The sequence below is a fragment of the Equus przewalskii genome, chromosome 28 (assembly GCF_037783145.1).
Source record: "Equus przewalskii isolate Varuska chromosome 28, EquPr2, whole genome shotgun sequence".
NCBI lineage: Eukaryota > Metazoa > Chordata > Mammalia > Perissodactyla > Equidae > Equus > Equus przewalskii.
Window position 1 is genome coordinate 4,192,105 of NC_091858.1, and position 17,973 is coordinate 4,210,077.

A 17,973-nucleotide genomic window follows, 5' to 3' on the forward strand; every position below is an offset into this window, starting at 1 on the left:
TTCAATATTTCATCATTTAATATAATATTTTTTTTCAAGCAGCTAATTTTTTTTTTTTAAAGATTGGCACCTGAGCTAACAACTGTTGCCAATCTTCTTCTTTTTTTTTTTTTCTGCTTTATCCTCTCCAAACCCCCCTGTACATAGTTGTATATCTTAATTGCAGGTCCTTCTAGTTGTGGCTCATGGGATGCCACCTCAACGTGGCCTGACGAGCAGTGCCATGTCTGCACCCAGGATCCGAACCCTGGGCCGCCGCAGCGGAGTGTGCGAACTTAACCACTCGGCCATGGAGCTAGCCCCCTAATATAATATTAATTGTAGATTTTTGATTGATGCTCTTTATTAAATCAAGGAAGTTCTCTTCTAGTATGCTGAGAATTTTGATTACAAATGGACATTGAAACTTATCTAATGCTCTTTTCTGCATCTATTAAGATTATATTATGTTCTCCTTTTGTCTGTTCATATAATGAATTATCTTATTTGAATTTAAAATGTTAGATCAATCTTGTTTTCTGGAATAAACAGTTATAATGAAACTGATACATATGTGTACATATATTCATACATATGCATACGTACATACATAGATGTATCTATAACTATCTTGTGTTTCTGACTTACTAGTTTTCCAAGGATTTTTCTGTTGTATTCATGACACATATTTGTTTGCAATTTTATTCTCTTTTAGAGTCTGTCAGCTTTTTTATTAGTGTTATGCTGGCTCAAAGACAAGTTTAGAAGTGTTTTTCTTCCTCCTCTATTTGCTGAAGAAGTTTGTATAAGTGGATAATATGCAATCCTTTAATGTTTGATAGAATTATCCAGTGAAACTCTCTGAGTCTAGAGCTTTCTTTATGGGAAAGTTTTGTATAACAAATTCGATTTCATTAACAAATAAATAGCTATCCTCATTTTTTATTTCATTTTGTGTTAGCTTTGGTATGTTGAATTTTTAAAGACATTTGCCCATCTTATATATTTTGTCAAATTTGTTGGCATAAAATTCTTCATAATGGGGCTGGCCCCGTGGCCGAGTGGTTAAGTTCGTGCGCTCCGCTGCAGGCGGCCCAGTGTTTCGTTGGTTCGAATCCTGGGCGCGGACGTGGCACTGCTCGTCAGACCATGCTGAGGCAGCGTCCCACATGCCACAACTAGAAGGACCCACAACGAAGAATATACAACTATGTACTGGGGGCTTTGGGGAGAAAAAGGAAAAAAATAAAATCTTTAAAAAAAAAAAAAAAAAAAAATTCTTCATAATGTTCTCTTATTATCCTCTTAAAATGTCTGTAGAATCTATATTAATAACAACTCTTTTGTTTGTTAATTTATGTTCCTTTTTTTTTTTTTAAGCCTCCAGCAGATTTTCTAAGGGGTAATACTCATATTAATCCTTTCTAAGAAGCAGGCTTTGCTTTTGTTATTTTTTTCTGTAGCCATTTTCTTTTTTTTCTTTTTTTGGGGAAGATTAGCCCTGAGCTAACTGCTGCCAATCCTCCTCTTTCTTCTGAGGAAAACTGGCCCGTAGCTAACATCCGTGCCCATCTTCCTCTACTTTATATGTGGGACGCCTACCACAGCATGGCTTGCCATGTGGTACCATATCCACACCTGGCATCCGAACCGGAGAACCCTGGGCCGCCAAAGCGGACTGTGTCCACTTAACTGCTGCTCCACCGGGCCAGCCCCTCTGTAGCCATTTTCAATGATACTATGTTTGATTGATTTCTTCTCTTTATTATTTCCTCCTTTCTACTTGACTTTGGTTTAATTATTTTGTCTTTTTCTAGTTTCATAGAATTTAAATTTTGACCAATGATTTTAAGTCTTTCTTCCCTTCTAATATAAGGCTATAAATTTCCCTCTAAAAACTGCTTAAACTAAGCTTTTTTGATATGCAATATTTTCATTATTGTTCAGTTCAAAATATTTTCTGATGATTTCCCTTTGGATTTTCTTCTCTGATCATAGATTATTTAGAAGTATTTCAGGTCTTTTAAAATAATTGTTATTATATTTTTCCAATTTAATTCAGTTGTAGTCAAAGAAATCATTCTACAAAATGTAATTATTTGAAATTTAGTGAGATATTTTAATCGCTCAGCATATCCTCTATCTTAGCTTACTTCCTGTCTACACTTGAAAAGATTGTGTGATCTGAAGTTGTTGAGTGTAGTGGCCTATAAATATCAGTTAGTACAAAATGGTTGGTAGTTTTGTTCAAATGTTTAAACTTTACTGATATTCTTCTCTTATTGTTCTATCAACTACCAACAGAGGGGTGTTGAAATCTCCTATTTTTATTGACTTGTCTATTTCTTTCTGTAGTTCTGTCAATTCTTGCCTCATGTATCCTTAAGCTTTATTATTAGCTAACTTACATTTAAAATTGTTAGGTTCCCCTGACAAATCTCTCCCTTTATGGTTATAAAACATCCTCTTGGGGCCAGCCCCATGGCCTAGTGGTTAAGTTCGGTGTGCTCCACTTCAGTTTCCGGGCGAGGACCTGCCATACGAGGCAGTGACTCACAAAATAGAGGAAGATGGGCACAGATGTTAGGTCAGGGTGAATCTTCCTCAAGCAAAAAGAAGAAGATTGGCAACAGAGCTTAGCTCAGGGCAAATCTTCTTCAGCAAAAAAACAAAACAAAACAAAACAAACCTCTTTCTCTCTGGTAATATTTCTCATCCTGAAGTTTTATTTTGTCTGATATTAATATAGGCACTTCTACTTTCTTATGCTTACTGTTTGCATGGTATGTCTTTTTCCATCCTTTTACTTTCAACCTATAAGGTACATAGTACATCTCCTGAGGAAAGTATATATTTAGATCTTGCTTTTGATCCAGTCTGACAATTTCTGCCTTTTTGAGTGTTTAGTCCATTTACGTGTAATATAATTATTGATATGGTTGAATTTAGCTCTATCATTTTGCTAGTTATTCTCTGTTTGTTCCATCTGTTTTTTACTTTTCTGTTCCTCATTTCCTGTCTCTTTCTGGATTAATCAAATACTTTTTATTACCCTATTTTATTTTCTCTATAGGATCTTTAGCTTTATATCTTTGTTTTTGTTTCTAGGGGATTATACTGTGCATCCTTAAATGACCGCTGCCTGTTTAGAGTTAATATTTACCATTTCATGTAAAATATAATGATCTTTCAACAGTATTTTTCTACTCCTACCCATTCTTGTGTTATTATTGTCACAGATTTTAGATGTATCTACATTATAAACACCACAATATACAATATAATGTTACGGTTTTTGCTTTGAATTGTGTGCTGTCTTCAAATAAATTTAGAGGAATAAAAAAAGATACATATCCACATATTAATCATTCACGTGTTCTTAGTTTTTTTCCTGTAGACCTGAGTTTATATCTGGTATAATTTGCCTTCTACCTGAAGAAATTTATAAGCATTTCTGTAGTGCGGGTCTGCCGGCAAACAATTCCCTTAGGTTTTGTTTATTGAAAATGTTCTCATTTCACTTTCAATTTTGAAAGATATTTTTGCTGGATATAGAATTCTGGGTTGATAATTGTTTAGTTTGTCTGGTTCCTTTCACCACTTTTTTTTTCTTTGAACAGTCCAAGCCTATTTCCACGTCTGGCCCTCTATGCCTGCTGTTTACTCTCCCTGGACAACTTTGTAACCAGTTGTTCACATCACAGCTTGATTCTCACCCCTCTGGTTTCATTTCACTCTTCTCAGAACTCCTGTTGACCATACAATCCAAAATCAGCCTTCTTTCCTGCTTCTCTCTTGTTATCCTGTTTACATGTTGGGTAGTACTTTCACAATCTTTAATTACGCTTTTATTTGTTTACTTGTTTCTTGTCTTTCTACCTGACTAGCTCCATAAAAAGTAATTTGTTCTGTCTATTTTATTCTGTCCTACATTCTTGACATTCAGCAAAATACCAGGGACCATCATAAGGTGCAATGATGTTTCTCTAATGTAGAATGGATGTACCTAAAGTTGCAGAGACATCTAAACTCTAGCTTTGCTAGGCTTGAAAAGACACATTGAGTAGTCACATAACACTAAACTCTCCAGGACCATCTGTTTTACACACTGTGCTAGGGAATATAAATACAAAAGTGAAGCATCTCCAAGATGCTTTCCAGATTCTCTAAGTGAGAAACAATCTTCTGCTCTAGTTCCCATAACATTTCACTTCATCCTGACTGTGGTACTTCTTATGATCTACCTTGCTATTTTATGATCTATTCTTGCTATTTGTATACATATCTTCTCTCTCCAGCCAGACTGCCAGCTTCTTGCTGGCAGAGCCTATGTTTCCTAGCACCTATTGGTGATCATGCAGAAATAACCTTTAGGTCTACAAAGGTTTTAGGATACTCTTAATATGGTATTGCACTGAAAATGAATTGAAGAAAGTTAGCATTTTTGTTTAATGAAATTCTCTAGTTCTATGAGGAAAAAGGAGCTGTATAATTCCAAAGTAATTAGGATATTAACTGAGCCCTCAGTTCCCACCAAGGATGCTGTGTCATGTGTGGAGGAGGACTCCTCTGCCCTTCTCTGCCGTGTTCCTGTTTGCATGCACTGCCTTTCTGGTTTATGCTCCCTGTAGTTTGCATTGCAATAAAGTGACAAATATTTCCTGCCCACGCCTCTGTTTGGCTGCAGAGCTTGAGAACTGTAATGGAAAGCAACAGATCAGAATGTTTTTTAGATTTGTTGGTGATCTTAAAAATGCTTGTTTTCAAACATAAATATTTATGCCTGTTGCCAAGCTGAACTTCCATTTGTTATGCGGAGACTTCTGATTAGTCTGTAGTCTGAAGAGGGCCCATATTAAATAGTGCTTACCATTTATTATGGCAAGATTGATGGATAACTCTGGAGGGAGGAAGGCCTGAAGCTGGTTTATATTCGGATTCCATGCATAAAAGAGGAGAATGGATCAACCCTGGATTAGCATTCAAACAACTCACATGCTGGTTGTGATCATTTCTAGCCTCCAGGTTTGGTGACTACAGTGATCTTTCTGAACCAAGCACACCTGTGAAATGGACAGGCAATGTGACGCAGCTCTTCTTTATGGAATAGCTTTTTGAAAAAAGGATCCAGTATTGTTATGACAAATTCAAGTTACCAAAGGGAATCTGAGACGGTGGGACAGTACATTTTAAAGTGTGTGTGTTGGGGGCTGGATTATAAGACTGAAACCTTTTGTGGATTCCCAAGCCCCATTTAAAGCTTATTAGAATCAATTTCCAGCAGCTGCGCCTGGGAATCTGCATTTTAGCACGGTTACCAGAGGATGCATCCCACTCAGAAGTTTGGGAGTCATTGCTTGAGGGAATAGAGAGTTAACAGTTGTCTATTTCATCTCTGAACTGTCAGTTTGTGCCTGAAAGTTTTGAGTTCCTTAGATTGCTTCCTAAGAAGATCTGTGGTTTTACTCGTTTTTTCCATAACTGAATTGACTGTTAATTGAACAATTAGGTAAGTCAGTATTCAATTATCTGATTGAAATTAAAAGAAACACAGCAACAATTTAGTCCCTACACTGGCCAACCCAGCTTATCACGTGACATGTCAAATAGGTTTCTCTGAAGCATGCATTGGGCCATAAGAATTTGAAAGTCTTCCGGAAGTTCTGCTCTGTCACGTTATCAACAGAGGAGCAATTCTGATGCCACTGCAACATTCAGGAGGCAGGACTCATGGGCTGTAATCAGAAAGAAACCTTCTTGCCTTCCACTGCCCTTTCAAACCATCTTTGTGGGATTCTTTCCCCTGGATAGAAACTGGGGTAAGTTTCATGAATTTTCACTCACCTTTGAGGAGCAAAAACTTCTTTACTCTCATTCTTAGATACGTAAAGTTTCTATGTCATTAATTGATATACCCAGGGTAGAAAAATAATTTTTAAATACCTCCAGACTTTGTTAGAAGTTAGTGCCTCCACCTCCACCTCAGGTCAGTTCTGCCTGTTTGCGCTGGGGAAAGAGCGTGCGGGGGCTCCTCTCATTTTCCTCTGCCTGGGGCTTTGGTTTTTCTTCCTTTACCTCGACAGGTTACCTCAGGCTCCTCCAGGGCTGAGGAATGCACAGTGTCAGCTTAGAAAGGCAAAGGGATAAAAGTTTACTTGATAGACACGTATACAGGCTGGCATGGATGCTGCCTGATTTGGCAGGGGTGGTAAACTGACTCTTCTTCTCATGGGGTGACTTCATGGCTTTCTCAGAAACTCACCATTACTTGATATGGGCTAAATATCTCCTCTGGGGTCACTTGAAGCCTCTAGACATCCAGCTGAACACTTCTAGCATCTTTCTGCTCAGGTCTCATTGACCCCGACTCCAGTATCTAAGACATCACCAAACCAGCTCCTCTCATACATGGTACACACACAGTCTATGGGAAACATTCATTTCTCTTTTGCTCTGACAAGCTCTGAGAGTATGGGCCGTACCCAATCCTGCTACCTCTCTTACTTTGCCATCAGAGTAGCTAACTAGCTACAGTCTCTAGCCCTTTGGATCTTGCAGGTGGTATCGAGTCCAGGATACGGCTTCCCAAATACAGCAAGGCACTCCTCAAGCTCTCTAGGTCATTCCATTGAATCCTTTCCCATAGGTTTGAGGTGAAAGAGAAAGACTTCCCCAGCTGACATGGAGGAAGGGAAGTGGAGCTCACAGTACAATACAGCTGCTTTTAAGAAATTCTCTACCTATTTCTTTGTTTCTTTTCCATCCTTTTTTTAGACTAGTGGTGAGTGGCAGCACAGGATTGGAAACTGGTTCTTGACGATTACCTTTGGATGTCCTGGGCCGGGGTTCTCATCCCTCACTTTAGTGATGTGAGCGTAGTTAGCATCTATATCTTAGGGCGTCATCTGGAACATTGGGACATAAATGGTGGTTCCAATTAACATCTCTTTGAAATCATAATAATATCTAATTTATGTTAATCACTTGTTGTGTACCAGACACTCTTTCATAAATGCTTTGTTTCGCTCAGTCCTCCCCACAATACCGTAAGCACATAGAAGTCCAGAGAAGTCAATTAATTTGCATAAAGTCACCCAGGTAGCAGTTTCCAACATTGTGCATTATTTTCTTGTTAGGAAAATAAGAATGATTTTGTCTCTTAGAAAGAAAATACTATGCATTCTTCAGAAAAAAATGCTACAATTGTTTAATAGCCTGGGTTTTACAATAAGACATAGAATTTTAGAGCAAAATTAATAACGATTACTCACTTGCTAAGCATTTTAATATATCTTATTCACTTGCATCTTTCAACAACTTTGTGATGTGGATGCCCTTGTATTCATCTTGTGGATGAGGAAACTGAGGCCAGAAAAAGATTTAAGTGCCTTTTCCTAGGCCACACAACCAAGAATAATTGGAGCTAGGAGTTAAGTCCGAAATTTCAGGTCATGACTCTGAGTTTCCTTCCTCTCTACTCTGATGGGAAATACTAGCAGGAGGAGTGCACTCCATTGTGGGTCTCTGAGCTGTGGCAAATGTTTAAAGTTGTTTGCTTAAAGCTGCTTTCTAACACGTTGGACTCCAGATGAGTCAATATTACAAAGGGTCAAGGTTGTTACTAAACTCCTTGAAAGCAAAGAGCATCTTATTCCTCGTGAATCCCTGGTGCCTGGTCCCCAGTTGATGCTCTGTTAATAAAGGAGTTAAATGAATAAACAAATGAATGAATAACTTTCTTTTAAACTCTCTGGTGGAAAGTAAGCTTTCATGTGAATTAGATTAATATATTATCCTTCTCTTCGGTATTTACATTTTATAAGATGATCCTGGAAGAAGAACCCCAATGAATGATGATTAAAGTCGAATTTCTGATTCTGCCACTGGAATAGAGGAGGAAGAAGAATTGAGCAGAGTTTTTCTCTGAAGTCTTAAGTTTCATTGCAGAGATGACAGCTTACTATGTCTGTACGCCTTAAGGAAAAAGTAGAATGCTTCTTTGTTTGGGTTATAAAATGTCCAGAAACGTTTTGCCTCAGAGAAGTACGTTCTAATAATTCCTGTCACGTAGAAATGGCGCCGGCTGCTTCTAACGTGCTCACGGTCATTCTTCTGTTAAGGGGCCTCCTGGCTGGCCTTTGGAAGGACGGATTGAAGCGTTGTTGGTGGGGTGCACCAGATGGCCTCTAGGATACTCTGTCTCTGAACTTTTGGAGATTGGAGGATTCATTCAGTTGGTTGATGACAAGGATGCAGCTAACTGGGTCTGTCTGTTGTCCACAGGTCTGAGGCGCAATTACAGATGTACCATCTGCAGTGTCTCCCTAAACTCAATAGAACAGTATCACGCCCACCTGAAAGGATCTAAACACCAGACCAAGTAGGTACTTCATTCTCCAGTCCTTTGTCTGAGTTTTTAGCGTGATGAATAAAGACTAAGCATTTTTTTATTTCAAAAGAGGTAGATGGAAATTACATCTCTTGATCGCTAAAGTTTCCTTGATGTTTACTCTGCTTAAGCCTCCAGAATCTGCCCAGGATTACGAGAAGAATGGCCTCTTCTCCTTTTTTTGGCACAAGTAATGACGGGTATTATTTTCTTCATTTTTCAAATTTAATCAAGGACAGTTCCGCACATTTTTACAAACTTCAGGAAACTTTTAGGTCTATACAAAGTGCTTTCAAATAAGTAATGTTATCTCTGTTTGGAGAATGCGCCAGACTTCGGTGTTACGAAGTAAAATTCTATGAATATCTTCTACTACTTGCCATTTCTAGATGAACATTGTCGATTAGTATAGAAACCTAACAAATTCCCTGGTATAAGTCACTCACATATGTAGCTATTTCCAATTAAATATAAGCTCATTCTGTTTTCTTCCCCCAAATTCTCATGATTTTAAATGCAAAAAGGCTGATTAGGCATAATTTCACCTATATTTTTACTGTGTGTCTCTTTAAAAACCAATGACATTAGCTTTGCAGGCATTTTTAAAGTAGCTGTTAGGACTGGTAGTAAAATCTAATAAAATAGGATAAAATCAAAAAATATGTCAGAAATATGTAATTTTCCTGAGTGTTATTGTTTTCATTTCTCTCTTATTCATTAGCAGAATCATTTAACAGATTTGACTGTATCAAGGTCTCATGAATAATGCATAATTCATTCAGCAAACATTTATTGAGTGCCCAATATGTGTCAGACTCCGAGGTGTGCACTGGGGAAGAAAGAATGAATTGACTTGGGCCTTCCTCTTATGGAGCTCCCTGCCAGGCTGGGGAAAAAGCTGTGTAAACACTTGATTATTTGCTAATACCATAATGTGTACACCCAGAGCTTGGAGTACAGGCAGGGAGCGACCAGGGCGAGCTTTACAGGGACACTGGTGCAGAGTTTGAGCAGAGAAGCATGAGGTGCAGGTCAGATTTCGCTCACCCTTGTAACCCCAGTGCCAGGCACTCGATGCATGTTAAGGGCTTCATAAACATTTTTGATCCAATGAACGTGTGATTTTAAAGTAACAATTTTCTAGGCAGGGTCCTGAGGAAGGCACATTCCAGACAAGGAAATTTCTTTGCAAAGGTGTTGTAAAGACGTAGGTCCCAAGGGGTCTGGCTTTGGTGAGGAAATTTAAGCCTAGACTTAGTTACTGACCCTCTGTCTGTCTACAGTATTGTTCTGTCTTGTGAGTGGAAGCCGCTTTCCTCTGATCCACCCATAGGACTTTTAGCAAGGTAATTTTTCAGAAAAAGGATTTTCTCTGATTTGTTATGGAGTCCTAGAGCACTCGTAATGATTCTTGGACAGTGTGCCCCCCCACGCCCCCAAATAGTCTACTCATCGTCTTTCTAACTATTATGTTGTAAGAGATGCCATAGGCCTTCTAGTTAACATGTGTCTGATGTGCCCACAGACGCATCACAAGGAGTTGCAACAATAGGTGACAATCTTTCAGGGACATGTATTGATTGCCCTTAATAAGTAGAAAAAGTAGACAATAGTGAGCTTAGGTAGCATGAATCACGTAAATAACAGCTTCAGGAAAATCTCTATCTGTACGTAAAAACTTCAGGTGGCAGAATCTGTGCTAGGCACTATCACATCTGTTACCTCATTTAATACCCTTCACTGCCTTGAGATAAATATTACTGCCCCATTATTTGATAGGAGAAAACTAAGGCTCCTAGAGATTAGGTTGCTTCTCAACGTCACCTTGCCAACCAATGGCAGAGCCGACGCGGAACCCAGCAGTGGCTAACTCATGCTTCTGCGGGTTCCACTTCGCTCAGTTACCACAGGCGGGCTTGGAAGGGAGGAGTGCCAATAGAGAGTACTAGGCTGAATTTTGAAAAAGAGGGCGTCACTGCCCTGGCGTGATTTGATAAATATGCATGGCTTCAGAAGGGTACATCTCCTGCTGTGCTGCCTTCTTTCCTGCAAAGAAGTCACAGTTCATTTCGACCTCAACAGCTCAAGGTTGCTCTCCTAAAGAGTGAAGCGAGAGAACTAGGAGGGAAATAATTCTCATAGCCTGTTTCACACGCCTGCTTCATCTGCCCTTATACCTAATTTCAGTGCCGGGTTTGTGTGTGTGTGTGCGCGCGCGTGTGTGATTGTTCCAAAATTCTTGTAATATCCTTGTCAGGGTTGGTATCAAGTTTACGCTGGCCTCATTAAACAAGTAAAGAGGTCTTCCCTTTATTTCTACTCCCTGTATGAGTTTGTGGTAAACTGTTGCTATTTCTTACTATATTAGGAAGAATTCATTGGTGAAGCCATCTTGGCGTTATATTGTGGGAATATTATTATTAGAAACTTAATTTTTTTGATAAAGCACTCTTCATATTTTCTATGTCTTCTTGTATCAGTTTCGATAAGTTGTTTTTCAAAGAATTTGTCCGTTTTATCTACATTTTTAGATGCATTCGTATAAAATTGCTCTTGATATCCCTAATTTTATTTTTAATGTCTGTAGGGTATTTTTTATTCCTGATATTGTTTATTTGTGTCTCTTCTCTTGTTTTTGATCATTTTTGTTAGAATTTTATTAATCCTTATTAGTCTTTTTGATGAATGAATGTTGGGGTTTGTTGATTTTTTCCTACATGCAGTTCCTTTTTGCCATTTAAAAAGTTATTCCCTTCTTTCTACTCCCTTTGGACTTAATTTGCATTTCCTCTCTAGCTTTTTTTTTTTTTGCTGAGGAAGACTCAGCTTGAGCTAACATCTGTGCCAATCTTCCCCTGTTTTGTTTGTGGATCGCCACCACAGCGTGGCCACTGACAAGTGGTGTACGTTGGCACCCAGGAACTGAACCCAGGACGCCAAAGAGGAGCATGCCGAGCTTAACCACTAGGCCATGGGGCCAGCCCCTCCTCTCTATCTTCTTAATATGAAAGTATAGGTTATTACTTTTTCAGTGTTTCTTTTTTCTCTAAAATATACGTTTAAGGCTCTCCATGTGCCTCAACAGATTGTTTTAGCTGCATTCTGCAAGTTATTTTTTGTATTCCAGAAGTTTTAATATGTAGTATTTTCATCATTTATTTCAATGTATTTTCTAATTTTTACTGTGATTTCTTCTTTTTCTTATGGTCTTTTGAAATTGTTTTGCTTAATTCACTATTTGGGAGATTTTTCTCTTTATATTTTTTTGTGATTAATTTGTGCCTGGATTCTACGGTGGCTGGAGGACGTGCTCTAAATGACTTCAATCTCTTGAAATTTATGTGGATTTGCTCTGTGCCCCAGGCATGTGGTCAATTTGGGCAGTAATCCATGTTCATGAAAAGAATGTCTCTTTTTCAGTAATTGGCTAAATGGTTCTATATATCAATTAGGTCGAGTTTCTTAATCTCATTCATATCTTTTATGTCCTCACTGATTTTTTTGTCTGCTTGTTATATCCATGAAAAACAGAGGTAGTTAAAAACCTTTAACTACGAATATGGATCTGACTATGTGTCCTCTTAATTGTATCTTTTTTTCATTTACTTTATATATTTAAAGGTATATTTTTAGATGCCTACAAATTTAGGATTTTTTTAATGTATTCCTATTGAATTGGCCCTTTTTATCATCTTTTGCCATCCTGAAGTGCCCTTCTTTGTTACCAGTAATACTTTCCTTAAAACATACCAATGTCAACTACACCAACTCTTCAAAGCTTTCGAAAGTTTTTCTTTTAAATTTTATCCAACTCTTCTTTTTTTCTCAGGTGGAAAGTTAGTGTGATACCAATTATGCTATCAGAGCCAGAAGTGGAAGTCAGCCAAATTGTTTCTAACAATTCTAACCTGACCAATTAAATCAACATAAGTATTAAGATGTCAGTAATTTTCAAGGTCTTATATTTATATTTTTAGTAATAATTTTTAGAGAAGTGTTGAGATAAGGAAAGATCTTTAAATTATGTAATGAAAAGAGCACTGAGTTTTGAGTCAGGAGATTTTATTTCTAGCACAACTTTGCCGCTGAGTGACCTTGGGCACTGACAAATCTTCCTGAAGTCTCAGGTTCCTCATAGGTAAGCGATTAGTGATGACAAGAATACGACAAATGTGCATCCACTTTCTATGTCTTGCTCGTGATCCTGGTGCTCTTTCCTGCCGATCCTGAATTCAGCCTTAAAATTCATCTTAAAACAGGTTCCCAGTCAGCCTCCATCTTTCACTGGAGCTAGCAATGCCACCCTAAATTATATCCACTTAGAACCTCAGCATGTGACCTTATTTGTACGCAGGGTATTTGCAGATATAAATAGTTAAGAATCTCAACATGAGACCACACTGGCTTTAGGGTGGACCCTAAATCCCATGCCTGGGGTCTCTAGGAGAGAAAGGAAAGGGACATTTGGACACACAGAGAAGAGGCCATGTGAAGACAGAGGCAGAGATTTGGGTTATGGCTCCATAAGCTGAGAAAAACCAGGAGCTGGCAGGGCCTGGAAGAGACAAGAAAGGATTCTCCTCTCGAGCTTTTGGAGAAAACATGTTCTGCTGACATGTTGATTTCAGACTTTCGTCCTGTAGATCTGTGGGAAAATCAGTTCCTGTTGTTTGAAGCCACCCAGTATGTGGTACCTGTTTCAAGGCAGACCTGGGAAATTAATAGAGGTGGAACCTACTTGCCTTGTTCCGGACATATCTCTTCAGTCACATTTTCCTGGGCAACTGCTTACTATGCCTATCCCAATAATGACGACGATGATGATGATGACATTGAAGATGGTGATGATAGTGATGAGGCCACCACTGACAAGTGGAGTGGAACTTCTGGGTGACTGGAGTACACAACAAATTAAAATATTTTGAAAGTGTTATCATATCTAACGTGCACAGCATCTCTGAAATTGACCAGATGTTTGCATCTCCATTTTATAGGTTAGAAGATTGAGTCTCAGAGAAGTCAAATGACGTGTCTAAGGCCCCCAAGATAATTGGTTGGCAGAGCCAAGAACAGAAGTCAGGTTATCAGCCATCAGTATTATTACTGTTATAATAATACTTAAATAATGTTATCATCATCATATTGCTCTTTACTAACAGTAAAGAGCCTTTTCTTTTTTAGACAAGTGTCATAAACAACAAAATGGCAATCAAATTTTGCTTCCATTGTTAAATAGCAAGAGAAATATTAAGTATCTAATGAGATTAAAAGTTTAGAAATGCAAATGATCACACTGACGTATAAAGCAATTGCCTATTAGTAGATTTTTCAGGGTTTCCAGGGGATCTAGTCTGTCAATTAGTACAAATGATTAAAGTGAAATTTAAAGGCACACGAGCACATACCATAGATTAATGAACAATTCCCTTATAATGTACTTAAATTTGAGTTCAGGGAACACTTCAAGCCTCAGGACATTATATTACCTAGAAATAAAGGATGTAAAAGTTGTCATTACTTACTTTGATACTTCAGATGGTTGAAAATGAGACACAAGTGTCTAGGAGAATAAATCAAACTGACCAAATGTTAGTAGTAATTTCTAAATTTGTTACTTCCTTTGAGAAGAAGCCTTAGATGGTGATATCCATTGCTTTTTCTGCAGTTTTTCCCAATTATTATGACCCCTCCAGACAAAGCTTTCATATTATTCATTTCCCCATTACGTTCATTTATGTGTGAAATAATTGAATGGGTGTTCAGACTAATTTTCAGAACTGGACTGTACTTCCTTTAAATACCTCGGAATTCAGTTCCTGCTTTCAGGATAGTAGTTATCTGAAGGGTGAACAATAACAAATAAGATAGTTTTGCAAGAGACGCCAACCATCAAGAACCTTCTGGACTTAAAATAAACGTAGCTTCAAAACTCAGGATGTTCTCTTTGGAAATAAGCAAATAAACAACAAATCAATCAGGAACTTCTTCAAAGTATGAAAAATATAGATATTCTTTGTGGAATTTTCAATGTGGTTTACTGGTACTTACTAAGAATTTCAACAACCAAAAGGATTGGAACTTTGGTATGTACTATTCTTTTCGTGAGAAAGTTTTCTTTTCTTGAAAATCTAAAATACGTGTCATCAGTAAAGCTCTGAGATGAGCAGGGCATAAGACAGTATTGAAAATAGAGCTGTCCTTTCCCAAAGAGTGCCAAGTTACTTCTCTTCTGTTGATCATCATTTGTAAGCTGCTTAGAAAGGCTTGGAATAGAGAACGAAATCTAAAACCCAAGGCTACTGCTTTGCTTGTCCCATTTTATGATTCTGGCTGTGAAAAATAGCTCTCCTAGAGAATGGGGCTTATGGAGTGTCACCAAGTCTTTCTAGCCCAGGGGAATCCCAGGCACTGTAAGTAGCGTGCCTTCTGCAGGCCAGGGATGAGGCTGTGGCAGGGCCTGTGGGTCAAAGAGCTTTCTCTAATTAGCACTGTTTTTAATAGACAGACCATTCACATCCACTATTGTCAAGAGCTCTCCCTTGTCTGAGGAAGGCATTTGATGAAAATGAGTCCAGCTTCTCTAACGGAAGAGACAGTAGCTTAAAGAGAGAAGAATTCTAGTGAAGCCAGAAAAAAAACTATCCACGTATCTATCTATCAATCAATCTATCTATCTATTGCACTAATGCACAGGCAAATCTAACAGCTCTATTTTTCCTAAGTCTCACTTGCATGCTTTTGCTATATCTGCCATACCTAGGGCTACATTATAATTACAGTATGTGAATAGATTAGGCCTTTCTCAGGCTTGAAAAGAACTAAATGGGGAGCACTTGCATGCTTTCATATTCCTTCTGGAGTTACCGATGATACTTAATATTCTTTAGCTCATTCATTTCCTACCCCCTTCCATCTTGAGGGACTTGTAATCGTTATTTCACCTTGCTTGAAATTTGCATGAGTCAGAATGGTTCTGAACTGATGATTTAGTGTCTCAGATTTAATTGTGGACCCCATTGGATACTTCTCATGCTCTTTGTCATGCTGCTTCAGATAGTCACCCAGCACCCATCACCAAGGATGCAAGGCCATTAGCTGACTTGGCTCAGAGAGGTGGATCTGCATCAAGGAAGAAAACAACTGGAAAGAAGGTGGTGAAGCCAGACAGGCCTGGCCAGGGAGGCAGACAGCCAGAGTCCCAGTGTCAGCCCTGCTTCTCAAACCATCTGTGGCTTTTGACAACTTTAAAAAATTATTTTAAATCGACCTACAAAGATGCAATTTATGTACAATAAAACACATGGATTTCAAGTGCACATTGTGATGGGTTTTGACACTCGTATACACCATGTAACAACCAGCCCATTCAAGATATAGAACTTTTTCATAACCACCAAAAGTTCTCTCGGGCCTCTTTTGAACCCTGCCCCGGCCACCTTCTGATTTCTGTCATCATAGCTTGGTTTTGCCTGTTTTAGAATTGAATGGAATAGTATAATATATATTCTTTTCTCTCCGGCTTCTCTCACTCAGCATAATGTTTTTGAGATTCCATTATACTGTTGCGTGTGTCAGTAGTTCTTTCTCTCCCAGGGTGGCTTTAACAAATCATGTCCCCTCACTGACCTTCAGTGTCTTCATTGGAAACGTGAGGGGGTTGGAACATCAGCTAGTCAAGGTTTCTATCAGTTCTAACGTTCTCTGATTTTATGACTTTGAGGTGTCGCGTCTTTACCTTGTTCATGTTTTCCAGCCTGCGTGAGATTGGCTGCAAAATAGTTCTCTACTGTTTACTTCTCTACCACTGGGCGGCCCAGAAGCTGGCTAACCCTTCAAGAGTTTGGTCCTGTGAGAGGAGAGGTGCCCTGGAGGCTTGTTTATTCTGGTCTTAAGCAAAAGCAAAGCGAAAGGGGGCTTTTCAAATGCTTATGTCTTGGGGCAAAAGAAGTGAGGTTGGTTGTATGAGGAGAAAGTAGAGAAAGAAGCTTGTTGTAACTTTAATTCATGCTATGAATGCAGAGCACAAATTCTGGTGATTTCTCAGGCAACTAAGCGTAGGTAAGAGAGAATCAAGAAGATTCCAAAGGAGGCCTTGACCCCTCACCCAAGTGGCCCAGGCTTCTGGATTTGCACTCTTCTGTAAGTTACCATAACCCCTTCTCACACATTTCACAAAAGTTCATTAGAAATTAGAGTATGTCTATTGGTAAACTCTCTTTGGCTGCCATTGACTTTTACTCCAATCAAACTTTAGTAGAATACTGTGTTTGGCCAGCATTTGTCTAATCTCTTAAAAGTTATCATGGAACCATGGAATGTCCGGGAATTGAATTAAATAAATGAAGGACCTCGTTTCATTTAGGTCGATTTTTGTTAGGGAAGTAGGGGAAAGAGGTAAGATGGGACTAGAAACACGCCCTTGGTTGTGTTACTGAGTCCAGCTCTCTGTCGTCTCTCTTTGGGGTGAGGAGAGGATTGAGTGGGTCCATTTTGGCTGGGATCTTCATAGTGTGGGGGGGATAGTGGTGTGAGTGATTGGACAAATCAGTCGCTCACCCCATTTCATTCAATCCCACAACCAAAATCTTGTTGAACGCCTACTATGTCTGGGGCATCGAAACAGGCCTTGGGGACAACAGAAGGAGATACAGAGATGTTATACCGCTCAACAAGTTTACAATCTAGTTGAGGGGATACAGTACGTAATCAAGTAATTTTAGTTAAAATCAGCACAGGATATGGTAAGTATAAGAGGTACAAAATGCTGCTGGAATTCAGAGGAAGAATTAATTGCAACTGGTTGGAGCCATAGGAAAGGTTATTGTGGAGTGAGTGCAATGAAGTGGCTTGGGAATGAGACCATCTGAATTTAATCCTGGCTTCACCATCTACTAACTGTGTGACCTTGAGCCCGTTACTTAAAGACCTCTCTGTGGCTTAGTTTCCCCATTAGTAAAATATAACAGATTATAAAAATACTTACAAAAACTGCCTGTGGTGAGGACTGAATTTTAAAAACAACAATAACGAAAATACTAAACTGCTTAGACAGTACTTGGCATGAAGTTTTTTCTCAAAAAGTATTAATTACCACTCTGTATTAATGAAATTACATTTGAATGGGACTTGAGGAACGGGTGGATGAATGTTGAGGTAATACTCAGTACTTCTTTCATCCCAAGTATGTCTTCTGTAAGATTGTTCCAGAATTCTTGATGGCAAACTCTAGTTTCTTGCCCAAAGTTGGGGCTTCTGGACTCTCACAAACAAGGTCAGGCCTGCTTGGGGTTTAGAACCAAACTGACCTTAATCAGACAGTGGAATAGAAGGCGTGATCTAGAACAGACCTCCCAAAACTAGGCTCCTTCTGAGTTCCTTGTGGTCTTATGCCTTTTACCTGCCCCAAGTCCTCATTCTATACAACAGTTTCGAGCTTGATATTCAATCTTGCAGTGTCAGATAGAGCATTTTCTGGATGCTCTCAATTATGTGTGGTCTTTATGCCCTGGTTCCTACCCAGGCTTTCCACTTTCTCCAGCTCTCTGATTACCACTTGCATTTTGGCAATCGTTTGTAACTACCACATTATTCTCCAAAGACCAAGG

At 38.8% G+C, this 17,973-nt stretch overlaps 1 protein-coding gene across 4 annotated transcripts in view; it reads left to right on the plus strand.

The window, feature by feature from the left end:
* Nucleotides 1-17,973, plus strand: part of ZMAT4 (zinc finger matrin-type 4) — a 321,316-nt gene that overhangs the window by 268,199 nt on the left and 35,144 nt on the right. For 3 of the 4 annotated variants that reach the window (XM_070598793.1, XM_070598795.1, XM_070598794.1), the window contains exon 6: nucleotides 8,263-8,359. The exons of the other annotated variant lie outside the window; for it this stretch is intronic. In XM_070598793.1, the coding sequence (XP_070454894.1) occupies nucleotides 8,263-8,359 (97 nt within the window). The remainder of the gene's footprint in view (nucleotides 1-8,262; nucleotides 8,360-17,973) is intronic. 4 annotated transcript variants of the gene reach the window in all.